At 36.8% G+C, this 19,742-nt stretch overlaps 2 protein-coding genes across 2 annotated transcripts in view; one reads left to right on the top strand and one right to left on the bottom strand.

Annotated features, from left to right (window-relative positions):
• The window catches only part of LOC113816282 (uncharacterized), a 38,765-nt gene extending 29,438 nt beyond the window's left edge, over nt 1–9,327 (top strand). Inside the window, exons 3-4 of the mRNA XM_070126499.1 lie at nt 2,408–2,499; nt 3,228–9,327. Of these exons, the coding sequence (XP_069982600.1) occupies nt 2,408–2,499; nt 3,228–8,011 (4,876 nt within the window). The 3' untranslated portion in view covers nt 8,012–9,327. The remainder of the gene's footprint in view (nt 1–2,407; nt 2,500–3,227) is intronic.
• A 3,352-nt stretch (nt 9,328–12,679) lies between these two features.
• LOC113816281 (uncharacterized) overlaps nt 12,680–19,742 on the bottom strand; it is a gene marked incomplete at its 5' end in the record, with an annotated part of 7,872 nt that continues 809 nt past the window's right edge. Inside the window, 2 exon segments of the mRNA XM_027368319.2 lie at nt 12,680–16,641; nt 17,414–17,629. Coding sequence (XP_027224120.2) covers nt 16,582–16,641; nt 17,414–17,629 — 276 coding nt within the window.

Here is a 19,742-nt window from a genome sequence, read left to right as displayed (position 1 = left end):
AGTGCATAAACCTCTTGGAGTGTGATAAGACTCATTTGGCATTTGGAAGGGGTTTTTGCATTATTACCATTGACAAACGAGTGTAGAATATAATGTGTGAAAGCTGTGACTGGAACAGTGCCGGCCCCAGGGAGGATGTTATTTCCATATACAAAATTGTATTCCTGGTCCTGTGACTGATGGCAGAGGTTGTATTATGGAAAATTGGAAATAACAAAAAAATAAAATATGACAATCACATTTATATTTAACCCATCAGCGACTGGTAAAAATTTTGTCAGGTTTACGTATGCACTGGCTTGTTGGCGCGCACCAGCAGTTTCCCCTGTTTGCTCCCGGCTCGATCGGTAGTTTGCGAGCAACATATAGCACCTAAAAGCTTTTATTTTGCTAAAATTTAGAAAAATATTAAAATTTTGAAAGTTTACCTTCACTTTAGGTGCCATTGCCTAAAATCTTTACCATATAAGTGAAGCCGCTATTACTGGAGAAAAACAACCTCTGTCCGACGAACTAGTAGCGCGGGAATGTGCATGGCATGATGCCCCCGGCGTTTGGTCCACAACAGCCATGGCATGTACGTACGTGACACCCGGCGCCAATGGGTTAAAGTTATTTACTACACAGAAAGATGATATGGAGTATATGAAAAGAAAATTATATATTACCATCTGGATAAAACAAATCAAATATCAAATATGGACTTTGGAAAATGGCAAAAAAAAAAAAAAAATTATGCAGAATAACTTTGCAAAGGGTAGGCACACAGCCTTGTCATCGCTCACAAGTTTTTGCATGCTTGGTCTATGTTTCCGACACCCAGGATAGCAGCTACTTACGTACCCCACTGCTCATGTTTTTGGCCATGTGATTGCCATGATGCAATTGGATCCAACGGGATAACCCACCCGCGCCGGAGCAGCATCCCGGCACCGCGTGTTAGACCTAGGCTGATATGCCCGGTCAGGCCGGTCCCGCGGTAGATGCGGGACCCGCCGCATTTGGGTTAAGGAAAAGGGAAATCAGGTGACATCATAAAGTATACCTATTGACTCCTTTGTGGCTGAGTGTTTGTGGAGTCATGTGTAAAGTCATTTCAGAAGACAAATTTTTAGTGAACATTACTTTTTCCTGGCAGTTTTGAGTATCCGACCCCTAGCCATGAATGTTCAAAAGCTAAACTCGTAGCCACTGGGAACATGTTATATTGTTTTGTTTTGTGAATTGTCTTTATGTATAGATGGCTCCATAAGTACTACCAAGAAGTCAATTAGCAATTACCTGATTTCCCCTTTCCTTGAGTTTTCAGGATTTTTTTTTTTTTTTTTTTTCTACTAACGTCAATGCTGATGCAATTTCTATAATAGATGTTATAATTATCATAATATGAAGAATGTGTTTATAGCAATACAAAATAAAAAGAATATTTCAAAATAGAAAGGAAAAGGGTAAACAGGTTAGATGTAGGACTGCAGTCTGACCAATTTTAGGAAAGGAATAACTGGCAACTCACCCAGACTCTGAAGTTCTCCCATTTGCCAATTTGCCTTTTTGAAAAAATAAGAACATGTTGAGGTCAGCACATTTATATAAGATGTGATAAAAATATTAAATAGAAGTTTTCAAAATTCAAAACTGTAATTATAATCAACTTGGCAAATTAGGGCACACAAGGATTTAGGATGAGTTGCTACTTTTTCTTTTCTTGAGATTGGATGTACTTTAGTAATGACACCTTGGCAACTAAACACTTGGCTGATGGAGCCATCTATTTGTAAACATCACTAATAAACTAAACTCACTTTGATCATAACATCTACACACATACCACCCAGGCAGCAATATGTAATGACAGCAGTTAAACCATGTGCTAGGCCAGGTTATATATTGAAATGTATTCATGAATTAAAAGATACTGTTGCAAGATATTAGATATATTTTCAGAATTGAGGTACTACAATAAGTAATCAAACTGAAGATTGGGTTTTAAGCAGGAGATGGCTAGTTACACAAATCCTCATACTTTTTAAAGATACTAAAGTATCATTAAATCCTAAAGGATGGAATAGGACTTATTTTGACTCTCAGGAACATGTGCACACTGACTAAAACTGCAAAAGTCTCCCCCCCCCCTTTCTCCGGAAAGTTCAGATTATCTTTATAAGAATTATCCCGATTAAGGTATTTTGATCTGAAATTATGAAGTTAAAGTAAGCAAAACAGTTCATGGTTAAGGTAATCTTTTCCTTTTTTATTAATTTTTTCAGTCTTTGGAGAGTAGTTTTTATCATTCATGCTTTTATAACTGGAGAAAATATAGATTTTTAGGAGAATAATCAAGTGATTTTTTGTGTGAAAAGGAGGAAATCATCCTTAATTCAGATAAAAAGGAAATATATATTTGCAGGTTTAAGCGTCGCAAGGGTCAGGGTGTACCAAGCAACCGTTATGGCAACAGTTCCCAGCCCGGCACTCCACTCAAGGCTAAGCCGGGTGATAGTATGTATTTGTAATATGGTTGTAGTGTATAGCTGTTGAAGAGTATTTGTTTATTTGTTTACTTTTTAATTTTATTGTTATTATTATTATAATTATTTTATGTGGGCATGTGTGTGCATCTGTGTGTGAGAGTGTGAGTGTGAGAGAGTGTGAGTGTGAGAGAGTGTGAGTGTGAGAGAGTGTGAGTGTGAGAGAGTGTGAGTGTGAGAGAGTGTGAGAGTGAGTGTGTGAGTGTGTGAGTGTGAGAGTGTGTGAGTGTGTGAGTGTGAGAGTGTGAGAGTGTGAGATGTGTATGTGTATATGTGTGTGTGTGTGTGTGTGTGTGTGTGTGTGTGTGTGTGTGTGTGTGTGTGTGTGTGTGTGTGTGTGTGTGTGTGTTTGAGAGAGTGGTGAGTGTGTCTGTGTGTGTGCGTGTGTGGGTGTGGGTGGGTTGGTGTCTTGGTAGATAACAAATCATGGTATGATTAGTATACAAGATAAATGCGTATGATATGAGTAGTAGATTAATTGGAAATATAGTTAATTGCAGCTTTCCTGGCTTGACCCCTTTGGTTTTTGCTTGTATTGTGTGGGATACTTAGAAAAGCAATTTGGAATTCCAGTTTTCATGTTGGGTTTACTCAATTTTGGGCTTTTCACTTATATGTTATGACTTGTATATTTACATAAATAAGGTAATAAAAGGTATGAATTCATTTGTTTGCTAATGGCTGCCGCATTGTTCACAGGGTCATCAGGGCTCAACACCCCACAGTTGGACAGGACTTCACAGGGGGCTTTCCAATCATCAGGTGTCAAACGTCGCCTAGAACTGGCTGTAGGCTCTATAGATAATGCCGAGCTGAAGAATCGTCTGAAGGCCATCATCACCGGGTCAAAGAAAGCTTCAGGGAATGTGGCTGGTATGTCCAGCCGCCGAACTATCAGAATGAAATTGCGTAAGAAGGCACTGGAGACTAAGAGACTCAGGAAGACAAGGCACAGTGACCGTGTTAAGGAGAATGTCTCAAAGCAACAGGAGAAGGGGAAGGAAGAGGGAGGCAAAGAGGAGAAAAAGGGCAAGGATGAAGGTGTGAAGACCCAAGTTAAAAAAAGCAAAGATGAAACTGCTAGAGAAGAAGAGAAAGAGGAGGAGAATCCTGCTAAAAGCAAAAAAGTGAAGACAAAGAACCTAGAGGGAAGTGGAGAAAGTTCCATCAAAGACAAGGAAAAGAAGGACAAAGTTGCTGGTGGGAAAGGCTTGAAAGATGATAATGGTGACAGTGAGAATGACAATGCAAAGAAAATAACAAGAAGAAGAGGAAGTGCAGAGCAGTCAAAGCAGAGTAAAAAAGCCAGAAGTGGTGGTGACAAAGTGGGGATAAACCAAAAGGTCGTAAAGAAAAAACAGGCTAAGGGAGAGATTAGTGAATCAGTGGCCAACATCAAAGAGCTTAATACAAAGTCTACCTCAGAAATTGTTGATGTTTCTAATAATCCAAAAGTGACTAAGAAGAAGACCAAGCATAAAGATGTAAATAAAGATGTTTTACTTGATGAGAAAAGATTACAAGCCTTGAAGAAGGTGAATGGCATAGTAGGTCTTTCTGATAAGGAACTGCAACCTGTATGTAAGATCAAGGATTTGAAAAGCAAAACAAAGGTCCCAGGGAGCAAAGTTGGGAGGAAACCCCTAAACCAAAACCCAGGCGGCCAAGTGATACCCGAGGTAAATTCCCAGAAAAAGATCAGTGATAAAAAGGAGCAGACTTCCAAGAAAAATATTGAAAACATACGCAAGTCAGGAATTGGTAAAGTAACAATGTTAACAGGCAAAAAAATCAAAGGCAGTAGAGCTCTTTTGGACACAACCATTGTCAAGGTTGCAAAAAAAATTAGCAAAAAGAAGCAAGAAGGTATGGAAATAGGTGTCCCAATGGAAAAGGAAATAGTAGTGCCACTTTCTGTGCTTGCCGAAGAAAAAGGTGTTGTGGTGCAAAAGAAGGGTGTCAAAGCTAAGAAGTATTTGACTGGGAAGAAAATTGCCATATCCAAGAAAAGATCAGCAGTTCCTGGGAAATTTAACACTGATGAAGAATCAGGGGAAAGCCAGGAACAGAATCTAAAATACAACCCAGTAAAAGCACCAGAAGCAAGTGCGTTATTTGACACAAAGCTGAACAAGGATCCTGTAAAGAAAAGTGTGTACGTAATCTCATCGAGTGAAGAAACAGAGGATGAATCTGATGATTCTGAGCCTGAAGTGAGTCGCAACTTCCGCACTGGTAGGCGCTGTGGTGGCAGAATGGGACTCAGGAACAAAAGAAAGCCGCAGAACCAACGCTATTCTTTTAGGTCTTGTCTGGACCCAGAAGAAACTGAGAATGACAAGGATGAAAGAGAAATAGTGAAGGACAGCACTGTACTAAAACCAAAAATTGAAGAAACAAAAGAGGAATTGCCATTAACTCCCAAGAGAAAGCGCAAAATTGCAAACTATGAAGATGATGATGATTTCACATACATGCCCTCAGGAAATTCTACAGACTTTGAAGAGGAATCTTCTGATGGCTTAGAGGAATCAGAGAGAGATATTTCTACCAGCCTACGAAAGAGAAGGAAGACCACTGTGCTGAGTTCTGACAGTGAGGGCCGCAAGCCTGCCAGAAGAGCATCATTGCAGAGAAGAGGTAGCACACTCACCAGTGAAGGGGAGACCTTTGATGATTCCTATGATGAGAATACGACTAAACCTGTAAATGCATCACTTTATTTAGATATTTGCAAGAATTCTAAGGTACTAATTGAAAGAAAGATGCCAAAGAAAAAGAACATGAGATTACAATGTCTGGTTTCTGAGGCTATGAAGAGTGAGGAGAAGCTAGAGAGACTTGGGCAGAAAGCCTCGAAAAAGAAACGGGAAAGCAAACAATCTGTCATCGGTAGTAGTGAAGATGAGAGAAAGACTTCAGGGAAACTGAGAGTCAGAAAATTGCCTAACACAACGGATGAGTCGCAGGAAAGTGAAAGCACAGTAGATGATGATTGTGTAGGGAAGGCAACATTGGCTCATGTTCCTACCAAGAGAAAAAAGACAACTAAGAAACCTGTCCCAGCATTGACTCCTCATGTTGAAACCAGTATGGCCAATAACATTCGTAAATATGATGATGATGATGATGATGATGAAGATAACTTACCTCTTGCTACTATTGCTCAACTAAAAGGTCGTAGTTTACCTAGAAGAATAGCTATGTCGAATATAATCAAGGAAAAGGTGAAAGGTGTTGCTGTCAAGAGCAGAAAGTTAACTGGTGGTGTTCAGAAGCATTTGCCTAGACAAGTCATGGATACAGGCACAGCTGATTCTGAATCCTCAGGCTTTGAAGGTTTTGTTCCTGTATCTATCAAGAAAAATAAGAGAAGAATAGGCTTGAAACACAAATCCAAAATCACAGTCCCCAAGGCAGCTTCAGAAAATGAGATTGATACAAGTAGCAATACAGAATTATCTTCTTCCCCAAAACCAAAAAGAAAATGCACTGTATCAAAGAAAATTGAAAATAATTCTACAGAAATCCTGGTGTCCAAAAGTACAAAGGACAAAAGCAAAATATTTTATACTAAAGCAAATAATGAAGAAAAACCAAATGCCTTTAACATGCAGTCTTCAAAAGCAATTCAGAGCACCACAAATCTGGAAGCAGAAGTACAGCAAAGCAGCACAAATCTAAAGACAGATACACAGAAGACTAGGAAATATATCAGAAAGTCAACAGAAAATGTCCCAGTAATGCCTGTTCTGGAACCTCTTAGTTGGCTAGAAGCAGGTTCTGAGACACCATCAACAGATACTGGTGACATTTTGAGCAGTAGTGAAGGTGATATCTCTCAGAAACAGCCAGCCAAGGTGAGGAGGAGGAGATCATCAGTTGAAAAAATAAAAGACATTCCAACTAGATCATCCGCCATACTATTACAAGAGACTCCAGCTTCTCTAGATCTAAAAGCTGTTGGCACAAGTGGTAACCTTAATGAACCTACAATAGTGGAGAACATTCAACCTGTGTGGAAAAACAAGGTGCCAGTTCCACCAAAACCAAGAAAAAGAAGAACCAAGTCTTCTCATGAATTGTTGCCACAAAGTGAATCGGCTGTGAGTGTTCCTCAAGAAAATGAAGTGGGTAATAAAACAGATGTTGGAAAAGTCAAAAAGGCAAAACGAAAAAGAGCTTCTTCCATGTCTAACATGCCTGGTGTGGAAGCTGAGAATGTAGGTAGCTTGAAAAGTCCTCTGAGAGTTAACACAGGAGGAGCCTCTAAAAATGTCAGTGCCAAATCACCAAAGAAGAATTCTGAAGGTCAGAAAAGAAAGAAGAATGCCCACAAGGATGACATGAATGATCTGAAATGTGTTGATTGTGGCTTACGATTTGGATCTGTTGCATCTCTCGAGGATCATCAACAGGATTGCGTAACAATAGCCTTTGAAATGAGTTTGATGGAGGCAGAGGACCACCTTTTCGAGTGCCCACATTGCCATTTAACCTTTGCACTAAAAGGCACTCAAAGAAAACACACCACCTCTTGCCGCCTTGCTAAATCCAAGAAAACACCACATCGGAATGATGTAAAGGCCATGAAACGAATGAATAGAACAGCAGCTGCTCCTCAAGACCCTCTGCTTCCTGATGCAGCAGATTCAAGCTTAGTGGCCAATCCATGCCAGGGGTCACCAATCAAGTCCAGGAGACGAAGCAAAGAAAATGTTGCGAGTGATGAGGGAGTGAATGCAGCATCCCCACTGAAGGACAGCTTTAAACAGAACTTTGTCAACATTTCTGAGGTAGCAGACAAAAGTGATAGTGAGAAACAACTGGAAAAAAGTAAAAGATTGACTCCTGTTCCATACAGTAAGAGTAACTCTAAAGTGAGAAAAGAATTGCAAACAAATGGACAACTAGAAAACTTTGAAGGTGTAGATCTGTTTTGTTTAACGAAAATTGACGGTGTTCAGAAATGTTTAGTGTGTGGATATGAAGTTTCAGATAAAGAATCAGTTGAGAAACACCGATTATTACAACAGTTTACCCATCACTGTCAACAGAAGACTGTTGTTGAAGTGTGTGCATTATTAACTAATTACAATCTTAGCATTGACACTGTGCGAACGTTGATAACCTCTGCCAGCATTCTCCATGGCTCTACAGTTCTAAGTCTTGATGCCAAGCAACAGTCATATGCTGAAAGTAACTCTGTTACTACTGTTTCAGCAAATAGTTGTGTTTTGCAATTGAAAGAACTGCTAACCTCCCCACACTGCACTCGGATTCTCTCAGTACTTGACACCATAGCCAGTCACCACCGAACTAGCAGGACAGTGAGTATTAGTGGGACCAGACAAGAGGCACTAAAAGCTGTTACAGCCCTTGAAGAATTGTTGAAAGAAATGTCTGAAATTGATAATTCTATTAAAAAGAACCGTATGTTAAAGTCTATGAGAGAAACTTTTGAAGCAGGGACAATAAACTGAGTATTGGCAAAAAATAAAATTTTCAAGGTTGTGAAACAAATCTTATATATTCGTTAAATTGCATGCAATAATGATTTGTTAAATTTATAGTATGCTGAATATTATATGTATTAACAAGGGCATTTTATATAAGCAGCATAAGTATTTGTAAAAAAAAAGGAACATAATCAAATAATTGATCATACCTGTATATCACAAATAAAATGTTTACATGCCAGAACTACCTGTATGCTAGGACCTCCTTCCCCTCACAAAATATTGTGTTTTAAGATGTTGGATATGAAAATAAATTAGGAATCAAAGTATTTATTGTAGACTAACAATTTGTATGAGAAAATGGTATGTATTTATGTTATGTTAGTCTAGAATAAATTATTAAGGAGATTTGATTCTTTGAGTGAGAGAACATGCCACGCACATTGCACCATGTGTATAGGATAGAGAATATTGGTAGTTTAAAGGCTATTTCCTTTTTCCTACGGCAGTGTGAATGTAGCCTCCGAGACCTACTCATGGAAATTACTTCTATGCTTTTATATAAACACTTTATGGAATGTATGTCAGCCGGGAAATGGATGGTTGAAAAGACTCGGCATTACTCGTCAAAATTTGATACGCAAAGATTATGCAGTTTTCTGTATGCCCCTAGGAATTCTCGACAGTACATAATTTTTTTTTCTTACTTTTACTTTACTGGTGGTTTCTCAAAACCAGGAGGTGATGTGTCCTGTTAGCAGTATTGCATTAGACATCTCTAGTGAATGGTGGCATCCTGACGATGCACATATCGAAAAAAGGTGTGCACACTTGGTGTCGTTTTGGATCCAGTAATATATATATATAATATATTTCTATCGAAACTTGCTTAGACATAGACATTTGTAGGGATATGAATTTTAGATATTGTATCTAAATGTCTCTTGATCTCAGAATAAGTCAGATTTAACATGTACAGTTTCAGTGAGGAGATTATCTATGAACTAATGTTTTAGCCTTGCTAAAACCAGTGTGCTCCAATGAGGTTCTTATATTTTCTTGCATGGATGCTGCTGTACAGAGGCACACCTCAATTATTTTTCTGCTTCTCGTGAATGAAGAGCAGCACATGCTTACAGATATTTATATATATTTTTTGTTTTGTTTTGTTTCTTCGAACTTCCTGTATTTAGGAGTAAATACCTGACAGTAGTTGATTACTCTCTTCTGTCACTTATAAAACTTGTGCTGTGTTGTGTGTAAGTTTGTCTTTTCATATTATTTATAAAATGCATTTTTGTACTAAACTGTAATATAAAATAAATGGAGGTGCATGACTTTCATAATTGTTTGTTTTTTGACATAGAAATAATATATATTTTATTTTTATAAGAAAATAGGCAAAATGAATAATGAAATTAAGTTTGGTAAAATATGAATCGTCAACAGTAATAACTGATTGCACTTGTAATGATTTTTATAATATTTAATCCAATCATGACAGAATTATGAAGCTAAAAAAGCTTTATACCTGCTTTTTAGAGGCTATTTCTTCACAACAAATGCAGCCAGTGCCAAAAAACTGCACACCTTATAGGAGACTTGATCGCGCATGTTGTGAAGTTTTCATCCTGGTGTTGGGGGTACGATGCGATAGAACTACTTTGTGTCTCAATCTAGTTTTTCATGAAATAGGTCATGACCATTCAAATTGCCCTGCTCAGTCACGTACATGTACCAGTTGTACAGACTCCCATTATGTGTTTTATAGGAGCTCCCCTGCCAATAACTTTGAATGTGCGGTAGCAGTCCTCAGATTTAAAATAGGCCTCACTCTACATGAGGCCAGGCAGGAAGCACGACGACGAGGTTTTTCTCTCTCAACTTGTTCCAAGACAGTCCTATGCTCTGCTACCCCACCATCTACACAAGATGTTTCTGCATCGCCCCAGGTATCTCTCCCCTAAACCCTAAACCTATGTCCTGTGTCTACTCGCCCTATCCACCAGTCAAATCGGTTTTCCATTCTAAATCCAGATACTCCAATCTCTACCACTTCCCCAATACCTACCCCTCCTCCTCACTTCAGTCTCCTCCTCATAAGAGAACCTTTGTTTCTCCAGAAACCCTTGAAGATATCCAAAACTTCTTAAAGATGACCCAAGGGAAAACACTGCTCCCTCATCAACCCCCCAATCCCTCTGTTCCTACTCCTGCTACATTTAAAGTATTTGCAGATATCCATCCTCCTCCTCCCCAAGTTCCCTCTACCCCTCTTCCACCTACACCCTTCCAACATACCTCACCCTCTCTACTGCTTCCACTTAAATACTCACACGAATCCCCTCTATCACAACAGTATTGTTCTCCAGCCCTCTACTTTCCAGACATTCTTCCTGATACTTCACCATCTTTCCCAGTCTCCCTTTCTCAGCCCCTGGATTCTTCTACTTCTCCAACAGCCACATCTGTTTTCCTTGATCAATGTCCCTACTCCTTCCTCAGTCACAGATACACTGCAAATCACTCAGTTTCTCTACCCCCTTATATTCCCCCAACCCCTTCCCCAAACTCCTCATCCTCCAAACCACCCAAACCAAAACCCCCTCCTAACCCGATTCTTTTCCACATACCTCATCTTCTCACCCCCTCCCCCCTCCCTCCTTCCCTACTATCCCTTCCACTCCCTCCTGGATACACAGGTGAATCCTTTATCACAATAGCCTTCCCCAGACCCCACCATCCCTATCGAAACCCCAGACACTACTACTTCAGTTATTCTTGATCCTTTATCTCCACCCTCGGATACCTAATCCCTTACTATAAGACAACCATATCTACTGCTATCACCTATTATCTCTCTTCCTTCCCCAGTCACAGATTCACTTAATCCTATACCTTCCCCAGTGACACTAAAATTCCCTCAATTGCCCTACCTCCTTAACCCTCCCCTTTCTACTAATTTCTGCTCTAGTTCACTTGCTCCCCCGTTTTCCCTTTTCACTACCATAATGCCCTATAATGCTCTCAAACCTTTGACATCTAACACACCATTGTTATCTTTAACTCTCCCTTTCTGATGCAATATTTTACCATAGTGCTATATGACGATCTCTAGCACATTTCTTTTCAAACATTAAACATTCATGAAATGGGTGCTCACACAAGGTTTCATAGTAATAGACAGTAATGACTTCTAATGAAATATAGAGTATACATCTTTGTTTTTAAATATTTATGATTATTGATATCAGTGCGAGAGTAGTTTTTAAGACTTAAAAGGAAAACACTAAATGCTGTAGTCTTAAGACCTATCCAGATCAGCAGGCATCCCACTAATGAACACATATGACAGGTAAGCTGTCAAATTGTCCTTGCACCAAATGGTGATTTGAGCTTTGACCCTGCCAGACGCAAGTTAATAGTGTGCATCCATAGCAGGGTTTTTCCCACTTCCTTAGGTATTGTAACCTTGTTCACATCAGTAACTTGTGATGGCCACATACTACCTACTGGTCAAAATGTACTACATTTAGCACTTCAGCTTTACATGATATAGTGCATGTCCCTTATTATTAATGTAGATATGATGAATTGATTTGTTGAAAAATTCTGCTTCATCAACATCCAAGGTCATTAGGTCAAAATATAGAGATACAGTGAGGCTTGGAGGAAAAAACCTGGGTAAAGAAAGGTCATACAACACTTAAAATATTGTGGCAAAACAGGTTAAAACGAGTTAGCAATTAGGACAACACATGTAAAATGTAAGAGCTTGTAGAACACTTCAGGCAGGTATGGTAGTGAAAAGTAAAGAGAGAAGAGCAAACAGTATGAAGGCTGTTCAGGACTAACACAAAGCCAGCCTTTCATCCATTCAGCACAGCTCTCACACTTTAGGATTTGGAAAGCAGAGGATGAAGAGAAGGAAAAAGGAAAGGGAGAGTAGAAAAGATCCTGCAAAATTAGTTGGGGTGAGGGCTGAGGTCCAAGGCAGGAGATCTGTCTCTATCTCCTAAGCCCCCCCTTGACAACGAGCAAGGGATTTGGGGGGAAATATAAAGAAACTTGAATGAAAACTATCTTTGCACAGGGACCAAAATAGGTAATGTATCCTGCATCACATGCACAAAAGGATGGAGTTTGAATAATGTCTAGTTCAACTTGTATATCAGATTACCTTGATTTTTGTTCCTGAGAAAAAAAAAAGCTTTATCAACAGGTCATTACTGTGATTTTTTTTTCCCTATTTGCCTTTGTTCTCTAACAGTTAAGTAATATCTTCCTGTGGTAAAAGGATATCACGTGTAGATACATGTATACAGCTGAGTCTTCTTGATTTGTTTGTTTGGAGTTCCTGCTGAATTGTCTTCAATTATATACAAGGGAAAAAAATCATGCTTTTACATTTCAAGGTACAACTTTTAATTTTAAGTAACAACTAAAGCCCATCCACATGATTGAATATTGCCTGATGGGCACACCATGGCTAAGGAAAATGAGGCAGTTTGACCATTTGCTGCATGGTATGTCTGGCCGTGCCAGACAACAGCACCCCTGTATGACACCACAGGGTTTACTTGATAAATGGCATACACAAAGTATGGTCATACTTTAGATCAAACAACCCGTGCAAAGATAAGAAAACCATTTTCATTTAGGCCTTTGGATTTTGTTAAGCAAAGTCTCTTGTTCTTGGTATTGTTTATTCATGAAATTTGTTTAGTCATTGTTTACATTCTTCTGGATACTTTTTCCAGTGTTAGAAGTACAATGAAATTTCAAAATCTCTTTATTCTGTGAAACTGTAAGGATTAAATCTACAAAGAAAATAACTCAAATTGTCTACTTTCTCTCAGTTTATTTACTTTGTAAACTGAAATAGCAAATACCTCCAATATTTGCTGTGAAAACTACATTGTTAACTACTGGGTATTACTCATTATATATAAATACCTATCAGATAGTAGAAAAAGCTCTCAAAGCACAGAGTCAGTATATCTGCCAGTTATCTTTTTTTCTTCTTTAATTAACAACAGCATTGGTTAATTTAGTAGAGTTTATCATATAACCTCTACTAATGCAAAACAGCACAGCATTTCAACATCTACAAGAGCACAAAGGCACAGAACATTATCACGTCACAAGATGTTATATCATTGTCTATGGCACATGTTATCACACAATGGAATATCCATCTTAGTATCAGCACAGTCATCAAGTAAATATATACATAATGGAATGTATCAACACAACACATATTTTGCCTAAGAGACTAGTATAGAATTGCTCAACAATCTTTTAAAAGGGTAATTGGAGATAATTTAACAAGGCAAGTTAGCATAGGACTTGGAAAAGTGGATGGGGGGAGGGGGTTTAACTTACAATTTATTTTATTGAAAGACTGAAAAGAATATTTATTCTATTTTGAGATCCTAGCTCCAAAACTGTCCAAAGTGTACATAATTATTGGTTTACTTATATTATATGATACCTTTTGCTAGTATTCCCTTGATTTTTACTCTTAAGCATAGGAAACCTCTACTTTGGGTATGGCAGTCTGGTTACATAACATTACCTGGTTGCATACTGATTCTCTACATTACTCTAATTTCGTAAGGAACCTGACTAATGCTTAGCAAAATAAGAATTTTTTAGTAGAAATTTTCAACATCAATACCACTAAAAATTACTTGTAGATCATTTGGAAATTGCAGGGTATATGGAAACAGTGAAAGTAAACACCCAAAGACAAAAAAATATATATATATATAAAAAAGCACTTAACTAGCTGTGGGAAATAGTGAAATTCCTAAATTATTAATTACTCACATTTCAAAAAACATAAATGGTGACTGTAATGTTCCATCATTTTATATATAGTAAGTACGAGAAGAAATCTTTGAAGGAGTCCAAAGAATCCAACGATTGAGGAACAAGAGTATTAAAATCCTGGGAACTTTAAGCACAGGAATACTTGACTCATTCTTAATGAAATACCATTTCATGGTTATGAATTACTCATACTTTTGTAGCATTAGTTTAAACTAGTTTTCTTAAACTACATACATGACATGAATTAATTCAGCTCCAATGAAAATGTACTATACCTGTAACATTCCAATCCAGAGGAAAAAATTTCACTAATAAATACTAACACGAACCCTTTGAAAACACGGTGGTTAATTTCTCTTCAATTCACTTAACACAATTTATCTTGGGTTTTGACACTCATACCAGTTAACAGAGCTAAGATGCAATTAAACACACATTAAAGGAATGAAGATTTTAAACAAGTATGTCATGTTTATAGAATTGCTTGAAACACCTAGCTACACTTAACCACAAGGAGGAATGATAACATTACTTCTACTAATTATTACAATAGTATGTGCTCAAATGGAAATGAGCAAAAGCATGTAGTCTTCACAGAAAGTCAACCAATTTCACAAATAATTAGCCAGTCTTGTCTTTTTTGTCCTTGATTATAAAATTAGAATAACCACTTATTACATGTTTCTAAAAATTACAGTTTAAATAAGCTTGAATTAAATGTGGTAGTCTCAACTGCAAGTGATTAATGAAACCTGTCAGCACCAATTCCATATTAATAAAAACAAAAAACACTTGAGATGGTAATGCAAAGACTTAACAGACTGTCTTAAATGAATGGAAATATGAATAATACAAGAACCTCAATTTCTTGAAAGACTAAAATATTCACACAGGACTACTGTAAGCCTGTTTAAGAAGAAAATTTAAAGCACACCAAAATAAAAATTCCTAATTGGCCATTAGCCATTATTCTATTCACCATCTATGCTTACCTGCAATATATTAGAGTGTTTGATTAAAAAAACTAATTACTTCTCTTTTTGATTATGTTTTTACTTCTAGGATTAATGGCTATAGTAACTTTCCTTATACTCTGGCAACTGATGTGCCTGTTTCAACTCACAGTGAACTCAAAAAATATTTGTTCTGTGAACTTGGAAACACATGCAAAGTTGAATTCCTCTTAGTATTGTAACACCAAAAGTGTTTCTTTTCAATATACATGCATGTTTCACATTAAATGGAATGTCTTTTCTTAGTTGACTCTCTGCTTCAGACTTCAGTAAACATACATAACACATTCAATTCGAACATTTTTTCTAAAGCATCCAACAGGATATAACATTTGGATTATTTTAACAATAATTGACAATGAAAAGTCTTCTCATTTTCATCAGCAAACATCTTTCTGGGTCATTGAATTTAATGAGCTTAATGAGCACTGAATGACCATATTGCACTATACAAAACATTCACGAAACCAAATGAACATAAAAAAGAAACGATGAATGTTAACATAAAAAAATATCCATATGCAAAACATGCAATGGTATTATGAGAATGTCATAGAAAAAATGTGGCCCTGCATGGCATAGCACTGAATACCTTGTGACCTTTGAGCAATGGCCGCATTACCCTCAGAGACTGATAATAACAGACCTTATATGCGACTTGTTAGTGTTCCCAGATTCTTTCCTGGAAAAATCAATAGTCACATTTATTTCTCCATGCTGATAAACAAGTTGAATAACCTGCTTGTGCCTTCTGGTAGCATTTCAGAGACAAAAAAAGGTATCTGAAAACAAAATTTCCTTCTTTTCTCTTATGAAAAAGACTACGAATGCTATTGGCACAATGAAAGCCAACCAAGCACCACAGATGATAAATATCTTTCTTTTTTTTTGTCACTGGATTTACCATCTTTGGAACACTTAAATCAAACCAAAATTGCTTCATGAGAATGTTAAAGAGAATGAGAAAGCAAGAAGGGAAGAAAGGGAGAGGAGAGAACATAAAAAGGGAGTGAAGAGAGAAAAAAAATGAGAACAGAAGAGAGGAGTGACACTCAGTATAGAGGTAAGCCAGAGTGAGTTTGCTTTGACATCAATTTGCTGTACCTGTCAAAATCACAATTTGAATGCTGTACTTAGCTTAATATCTTTTCACAGTGTCTGCATCCAAAGCCTTTTCATTACAGCAGCAAAATGAAAATTATTCACTCCAGAGAATAATGAAAATTGTACTTCAGTTCTCCCACTGTGAACTTTTAAAGAGGAAAAAATGAGAAAGGGAAAAAAGAAATGGAAAAACTTTTATGCTACAAGCACACTAATTGCCTTATGCTTACTAATCAATGTTTTATTTGTCTTCTCATTTGATTAGTTGTTAGCTTGTATAAAACCTTTAAACTAATAAACTGTATCACTGACATTGTATGTCTTAAAAGGCCCCTGACTAATAACCATGGTCTTTTTTCCTTCTTTTTTCTTTGTTTGAAAGACTTTTTGAAATCATGAGAGCTCATGGAGGTTCTACAAATTATGTTTGCTAATGTTTAATTCTAAGCACAGACCAAGAGGGGGGGATATCATAACAACAATAACATGTACAAGAATTTTTTCTTGTGCCTTGCTGGTTGAAGAGGCCAATGATTTTTCTGCTTAATTTTTCTTCACAGGTCTTCCTTCTTATATGCAATGCAACCTCTCAGCTTCCTTTGCACCTGATATATTCTTTATGAAAGGTAGTCTTGCACTTTATTACTGACTTGGAAGAGCATTGGCTGGGAACATCTTCATTCCGATGAAATCTTTCAAAACCTGTAACATGTCAAAGTCAAGATAAATTAATAACTTTTTCTTTATTTTGAATTTGAAATGCATAACAATCTGTGTGCAAATTATACTTATATTTTCCTATGTGAATTCGTAAAAGGCTTAACTACTTCAACACATTTCCTTTTTGTGTTGTGACATAGAAACACTACAGTGAAAAGTGTATTCAGCTACTAATGCAAAATTAAAGCAAAAATAACTGCCTAAAATTATCATTTTTTAAATATAACTATAAATACAAATATGATGTATCTGCCAGAACTCCTATGGAAATTCGCACAGGCAAACTAACTACTCTTTTCCTCTTCTGATCACATTTTAAAATATTTTAATCAGTTATACCATAGAAAAACAGCTATAAAAATTGATGTTTTTCATCTATATTTACTTAGCATTGTGAGACATGAAACAAAATATAATAATCATAAAATGTAGCCTTGAATCAATTAGAATGGAAGCACAAAATCTTCATTTTTCCAAGTAGCACTTGTCTTTAGTTAGTAATATCAGTAATACAAGAAAAGTATTTCTGAACTTGTATTTGAGGATCCTAAATAAATTTTCTTTCACGTTTGTTATATCTATTATCAACAGAGAAGCCATAAAAATTCTTTCTCACATCTAAAAATATCTTGAGGATTCTATTTTCATAGTTTTAAAGGGACTCCACTTAAAATTCTTTATTTGCCTTTAAAATTTTTACATTTCCATCATTCTTCTCTCACCAATGCCCTTCTCCCGGAAAAGGAAAACTTACCTCCATAAGATTGTCTTGACTAGGCTTTGGCACGGAAAATGTGAATCCCTCCTTACGTAGCTTTGAACCATCGAGGTGCAGGTGGTTAGGATGAACTGAGTTCTGGTCAATGTAAGGGGTGAGGGGAGTGTTGTCTAAACCACCAGCTGAACAAATGGCAGCCCACGGAACCAGGTGCTTCTCATTTATTTCACTGACAAGCCCTACTGCATCTGTCTGGATTGGAAAGAAGGAAGTTTGGAATTTCGGCCAGTGCAGATTTTTAAAAAATCTGTATCTTCTTGAATAAAACCTCTAAAAAATATTTTTCTACCTTCTTGCTATCTAGACAATGGATAAAATATCTGGAAAGGCATTTCAACATAAATCTGAGACTGATACTGAAGCTGCAAAATATAATACGAAGCATTAACATCTAGTTATTTGCCATGGGCAGAAGATACAAGCAGTAATAAAATGCAGAGCAATACAAGAATATTCAGCGATCAAATGATAAAAAATCTATTGGTAAATGAACCAATTTACAAGTATGTATAATGTTTCTTTTTGCAAAATTCACCTTAAATATACTGTCATGAAGTCATTTATATTTCTAGATGTATAAACACTAAAAAGATGATACAACAGAAGGCAACACTTAGGAAAACAGGACTACAAGCATCTCCAAGGGGGGGTGAGGGTATGGGAGATGGGATGATATCAGGGTGTGGCCAAAGGAATCTTGCCAAATTAGAGGACAATACATGTGTCATAAAAAAATTGCAGTGGTGAACAGGCTTTAAGGGGATTGTCTCGTCTTGCCAAAATTCAGTTAAATGCATTTTCAAGGAGTTCCTAGGCCCCTGGTTCTCCCCTGAAAATTTCAAGACCTGACCGTTATTTTTTAGGTGGTAGCGTCCATTTTCGATGTCGACTGATTTTTTCCCCCTGTTACCTTAGAAAATCGGCTATTGTGACGCAATGATTAGAGATAATAAAATTTTTTTCTGAAAGCTTATTAAATTTCACATAAATTGATACCAACCTTAATTTTTCTGAAATAATCTAAAAAATCTGGCAAGTGTCCAAGAAACGATATTGAAGAAATTTTTCATACAAATAAACATATGCTGTTCATATGGAGTATTTCATTTTCTTTATGTTTTCATCACACATAGTTTGATCTATGAGCAAAACACTTTGAAAATGCAAACCTCCCCTCCCCCAAATGTTCCAGATCACCACCAACATTTTATGGAATATTAATTAGGCTAAGACAAACTTCAGGTAAATTTAAAAAAATTTAAATCTGTTTATAACTTTTCTAGAAAAAAAAGAAAGAAAAATCCTGGATCCAAACCATGGTCCGCATCACCACCAAAGTGCAATAAATGTCTAAGTTAGATTAAAACACACCTTTGGTTAAAATCTCATTAAAATGTGTTCATAACTTTTAGACATATTAGAATAAACTAACAAAGAAACAAAAATACAACAACAAACAGACAAAGAAACAAACGAAAGTAACAATATAAATAAACTAAAGGTTATGGGGTACACGAAAATGATCTATATGTCTTTATATACCTTATATACATACTCTTACAACACCATGTAAGTGTATTTTGTCTTTCCATGAGTGTGAAAATTGGCCCCGTGGCCCCAAACACCGGTATTCCGCAGATGCAAAGAAATGTATTTCATGGTCCACAATACCCGGCCACGTTGAGAAAAGGACGCATATGATATCTGTCTGACTAGAGAATGGTTATTTTTCCGACCAATATTATACGTTGTAAAATCCCATTAGAGCAACATTAATAGGTAAGTATCATATACAAGCATTTCGTACACGATTTGTTATGTAAAATGTATAAATAATGAATAGGAAAAAGATCGCGATTATTAGGTCCTTCACATTTTTACGCATAGCACATGTATTTTCCGTCTGATTTTAATGTATTGTGGCTCAATTTGTAGTTGAATACTAGATCTATTACATGATGCAATAAGGATTTGCAATATTTTCATGTGCTTCTTATAAAAGTGACATTTTCAGTATCCCTTTTTAGGGAGTCGAGATAGTGGGCCTCAGAAAATATTCACCCAAACTTCTAAAAAATGGCTTCTGCATATTAAAGTAGAAGGATAGTTCTATTCAGATATGAAATCAGAATGGCTTTACAATTTTTGGGGGATTTTAGATAAATTTTAAAAAATGATCAATGTAGGCCTATAGACCCCCAGATCACTGCCACCCCTCTACACTATACATAAGATTTTGAGAAACTGCTACGTGCTGGCAATGTCCAGAAGACTTCGGAATGCAGATAGACGATAGAGGATTATG

Source organism: Penaeus vannamei, chromosome 10 (assembly GCF_042767895.1).
Source record: "Penaeus vannamei isolate JL-2024 chromosome 10, ASM4276789v1, whole genome shotgun sequence".
NCBI lineage: Eukaryota > Metazoa > Arthropoda > Malacostraca > Decapoda > Penaeidae > Penaeus > Penaeus vannamei.
This window is presented reverse-complemented; position numbering and strand designations above follow the sequence as displayed.